We start from the raw sequence: 5,223 nt of genomic DNA on the forward strand, positions 1-5,223 counted from the left end.
GAGTATCTACGCAGGTGTCGCTAGTGTGCAGTAGGACATGAACTACTGCTGCGGCAATAGAGGATTCCACTTGAGGCAAGTGAGTATCTACGCAGGTGTCGCTAGTGTGCAGTAGGACATGAACTACTGCAGCAATAAAGGTTTCACTGGTAGCGAGTGAAGATCCGCTAGGTGTCGCTAGTGTACAATAGGACATTAACTACTGTGGCAATAGAGGATTCCACTTGTGGCAAGTGTGGATCCACCAGGTGTCGCTGAAATTTCATCTATACATATTTCATTAAAATCTAAAATTTAAATATTAGAATTGAATCGAATTCTACAATGGTATTTCTTTCTGCTAGAATATTTCCGACTGTTAGTCACGCTATGTGGTGGTGTTACCAGAAACCTCACTTCCCAGTGGTTGCTGTATGATGTGGAGCATTCCCACTTTTAGTCACCGAATGTGCCTGAAAAATCTGAATCGGCGATGCCGACCAGAAGCTAGAACCAACGCATTCAAAAATCCTGAAAAAAATGAAGAATTTCTTAAAGCGCCACCTACCAGGATGATGTACTACTTCCACGACTCGATGGGCTACCGGCTACATCGTTGCCGCCGGCGACGCTATTGATCCGACCAGCCGGATGAAGGGGCTCCGGTTTCTCCGAGGCGCGACTCTGCATACGCTGTCGACATAGGTCCTAAAAATACGTAACAATATACATTTCACTTCGACAATTAGATGTCGTAGGGGGAGTTATAGGGGCAGCCATCTTTTTTCTAGAAGTGACCATACATTAGCTCAAATCACAAATATCAACTATCACTAGCAGACAAATGGATGATGTCATAGGGGGATTTATGGAGGTTGCCATGTCATTTAGAATCATATAGGTTGCCATGTCATTTAGAAGTGTCTATAGATCAAACCACTAGTAGACAATTTGATGATGTCATAGGAGGATATATGGAGGTTGCCATCTCAGCTAGAAGTGTCTATAGATCAAATCACTAGTAGACAATTTGATGATGTCATAGGAGGATATATGGAGGTTGCCATCTCAGCTAGAAGTGTCTACAGATCAAATCACTAGTAGACAATTTGATGTCATAGCGAGATCTACGCAGAGAGCAATTGTTTATGGGAGATTCCACCGAACAAATCACTTATAGGAAATTTGATGACATCATAGGGGTTTACGGGGAGCTGTAACTATCCATCAAATTACCCGGTAAAAAGATGTTGTCATAGGGGGTTTCATGGAGGCAGCCATTAACGAGGACGGGTCTAGAGGGCACGATTCATTCCGCGAAAATAATATACGCGCCGATTGAACAGAACGGCAACCGCGCCCTACGCGTTTAAACAATCGCTTAATTCTAATTATAAATCATCGAAACAAATATGAACTAATTACCAACAAAAATGCAACCGACCATTAGTTGCCAGGGAAACCGCGCTTTTAAAACACCGGTTACATTCGTTAGCAATTCGATAGATCTATCTTTTTCGCGGCTCCGATAATGATCGTAATCGCGTTTTCGAATTTGATTACCGAATTATTGCGCCGTATACGTTTTAAATAGGGACTAAACGGGAAGGGGTTAATGAATTTGATTACCGAATCATTGCGCTGTACGTTTTTAACCCTTTCAGTGCTGGCTAATCAATACCCTATAGTGCTGGAGATAATTTGAAAATTTTGAAAAATTCCGCCCTAGCGTGTTGAATAACGGGAATACCACTATAGTGCGTCTACACCGCGGTGCAGTGTATTGTTAGTTACTAATATTTCACTATGTTTGAGAGGCGCTACCATCATTAAATACAGATAAAAACTAATTACTAATTACATCAATACACCGCAGTGCGGTGTACTAGCAAAATCCTTCAATTCATACACCGCACTGCGGTGTAGACGCACTGAAAGGGTAAATAGGGACTAGATGGGAAGGGGTTAACGACGTCGCGAATGAAATAATTCCATCCGAATTATCTTTGAAAACGAAAAAAATTGCTCGATGTTCCTCCTATCGCTAATTCAATTGACCCGGCGGCCCCGAGCACCGAAAAAAAACCGATCTCGGAAACAAACGTCGACTTCGCCCTTCCCCGTCGCGAAAAAGAAAAGACGAGTCGCCGCGTTCGTTTCGCGTTTCGTTTTTGAAAGGCTTCAATGACGTTTGCGTATCGTCGAAAAAAGAACTGCTAAGCAGATTAAGAGCTCGAGATGGAGCGCGGCGCGATGTCATAAGACAAAGATCTCCGTTCGATGCAGATGTAAGGTTTTAGTAACATTTCGCGATTCGCGGCGCTTTTTATCTCCGTCGCGGGTTGGAGATGATTGCGACGCCGAGAGCGGGGCTGACGACGATGAGACGAAACCCTTATAGACAGAGATATCAACTGATGACATTGTGAGACTCTGTCACAGTACAAACCCCTGCCCTAGTAGACACATCCTCCCTCAGCAGGGATTTGAACCTGATGACATCGTGAGACTCTGTCACAGTACAAACCCCTGTCCCTAGTAGACACATCCTCCCTCAGCAGGGATTTCAACCTGATGACATCACGAGACTCTGTCACAGTACAAACCCCTGCCCTAGTAGACACATCCCTCGGCAGGGATTTCAACCTGATGACATCGTGAGTCTGTCACAGTACAAACCCCTGCCCTAGTAGACACATCCTCCCTCAGCAGGGATTTGAACCCGATGACATCGTGAGACTCTATCACAGTACAAACCCCTGCAATAGTAGACACATCCTCCCTCAGCAGGGATTTGAACCTGATGACATCATGAGACTCTGTCACAGTATACAAACCCCTGTCCTAGTAGACACATCCTCCCTCAACAGGGATTTGAACCTGATGACATCATGAGACTTGGTCACAGTACAAACCCCTGTCCTAGTAGACACATCCTCCCTCACTAAAAGTTTGAACCTGATGACATCATGAGGCTTTGTCACTGTATTATGGTTAGCTAAACAAACCTGCCGCATTATATCAGACAGGGAAAGTTCGCAGACAGGTGGAGCTATCTTAAATTTTTTAAATAATCTACGAATGGAAGGAGGCTTAAAAAAATGTCGTTGTGGAGCGTGGTAAACCAGATCGGGTCCTCTCCGCGTCTAAGACGTTTTCAGCAGGCGCTTTCCTGATGAAACATTTCGCGGAACTGCCAGCGTATTATTCTAGTAAAGAAGCTTTCGTTCGCTCTAGCACTCCAAAACATAGTGGATCAAAACAACGCCGGCTTAGGATTACTGCAGCGCAAATCCGGCTAAGATTTCCGCGCTACGCAGTTCGCTCGCTCGCTCGCGCGCGCAGGTTCCTGAAACATCTCAAAATAATCTGCTTGTTCTTTCTTTTTTTTTTGCTCTTTACTTTGAGCCGATAGGTTTTCACTTAACGAAGACTCCCCCTCCCCCTGACTCAGACAGGTTCAGTATCCACTCTGCCTCATTGTGTGCCCGCATCAAGACGATGAATACTAGTCGAATGCATTAGCAGAAAAAACACTTCGATTTCCCTGATTTTCAACTCGGTAGTTTTCAATATGTAGGTTCCCAAAACTACAAAATTCCCTAAATCTGAATACAGTGAAAGTTGCATATTTGCATATATAGTTTTGCATATTGCATTGATAAGTCTCAATAAAGCGCCTAGCACTGGATGGGTATAAGTCGCAATAATGCGCCCAGCACTGTATGGGTAAGTCTCAATAATGTGCCTAGCACTGTATGGATAAGTCTCAATAATGTGCCTAGCACTGTATGGATAAGTCTCAATAATGTGCCTAGCACTGTATGGATAAGTCTCAATAATGCGCCCAGCACTGGATGAGTAAGTCTCAATAATGCGCCTAGCACTGTATGGGTAAGTCTCAATAATGCGCCTAGCACTGTATGGGTAAGTCTCAATAATGCGCCTAGCACTGTATGGATAAGTCTCAATAATGCGCCCAGCACTGGATGGGTACAAGTCTCAATAATGCGCCTAGCACTGTATGGGTACAAGTCTCAATAATGCGCCCAGCACTGGATGGGTAAGTCTCAATAATGCGCCTAGCACTGTATGGGTAAGTCTCAATAATGCGCCTAGCACTGTATGGGTACAAGTCTCAATAATGCGCCTAGCACTGTATGGATAAGTCTCAATAATGCGCCTAGCACTGTATGGGTAGGTCTCAATAATGTGCCTAGCACTGGATGGGTAAGTCTCAATAATGTGCCTAAGTCTAAATAATTGTGACAGTAAGGAACTGTATAGGTAAGTGTGGGTGCCTGGTTCCCCGGGGCCTCCGAATCCCGAAACCGCGTCTCTGCGTAACACTTACCTGGTAATCTTTCGAAGCTTCGACCGGGTCGCCTTGTCCGCTGAGCTGCGCGAGTTTCTGACGCGCTCGCGTGTGTCGTTTCACCAGGTACAACGCGATGACGGCCAACAGAATGCCGGCGATGCAACCGCACAGGATGAACGTTAACAAGAAATACTTCGGCGTTCCCGACTTGTCGATTTCGAGCTCGCTCTGCAAAAAAGAGAAAACGATGACGACGGGAAATTCGCGAAGAAACGCGCTCGGCGACGACACGACGAAACATTAGAAGCCGATCGCGACTTCAAAAGATTCGCCGGCGTCTGCTTCCGTCAATAATGAAATTGATAATTGAAATATTAGACGATTCTGTCTGATCTAGAGTAGAAACGGTGAATCCGTCGGTAGTTAGTGGATTGAACAGCCGCGAAAGCGTTTTTAGGCGGGCCCCACGCTTCTTTGGCCCGGGCCGAATTGTCGCGCGTGAATTGCAACTGGTTCCGTAAAATGACTGATCCGTGCCAATTTGGCCCGGGCCGAAACGTCTACTTGCGATCGCGGCTTATAACTCTGGACGAAAAGAGATCATTCTGAGGACAGACACTCCACTAACCGAAAACAACCCCATGCTAGAAATAACTTTCGAAAAAATTAGTAGCAAATCCCAAAATAAAAACCCAGCCACCTTCAAAAAAATAATATACGGAAACGGATTGAAAAATGTTAAAAACCCTCAAGCTTTAACAAAACATCATTCAGTATAACGAAATACCTCGAAAGTGATTAAGCAGAAAAAGTTGGTTGTTACTAAAAACCCTAAGAACCGCTTGAAATACGAGTTGAGGAAACACCACTCCTGGACCTGAAAATTTGTAGGACACTATACTTACCTACAGCTTCGATCTGGCTAT

General features: G+C 44.7%; 1 protein-coding gene across 1 annotated transcript; it reads right to left on the reverse strand.

The window, feature by feature from the left end:
* Positions 1–543: 543 nt before the first annotated feature.
* On the reverse strand, positions 544–4,940 carry LOC141914702 (receptor-type tyrosine-protein phosphatase N2-like). The gene is made up of 3 exons (XM_074805973.1): positions 4,926–4,940; positions 4,334–4,525; positions 544–687 (listed from the first exon to the last, which is right to left on the reverse strand). Exons 1-3 carry the CDS (start codon positions 4,938–4,940, stop codon positions 544–546), a joined length of 351 nt encoding a protein of 116 aa, XP_074662074.1.
* Between the last annotated feature and the right edge of the window lie 283 nt (positions 4,941–5,223).

The sequence above is a fragment of the Tubulanus polymorphus genome, unplaced genomic scaffold (genome assembly GCF_964204645.1).
Source record: "Tubulanus polymorphus unplaced genomic scaffold, tnTubPoly1.2 scaffold_81, whole genome shotgun sequence".
In the NCBI taxonomy this organism is placed as follows: Eukaryota; Metazoa; Nemertea; class Palaeonemertea; order Tubulaniformes; family Tubulanidae; genus Tubulanus; species Tubulanus polymorphus.

Coding starts and splice junctions, on each gene's coding strand:
- LOC141914702 (XM_074805973.1), bottom strand. Junction 688..4,333: donor AAGCTTCGAAAGATTACCAG/GTAAGTGTTACG, acceptor ACGTATTTTTAG/GACCTATGTCGACAGCGTAT.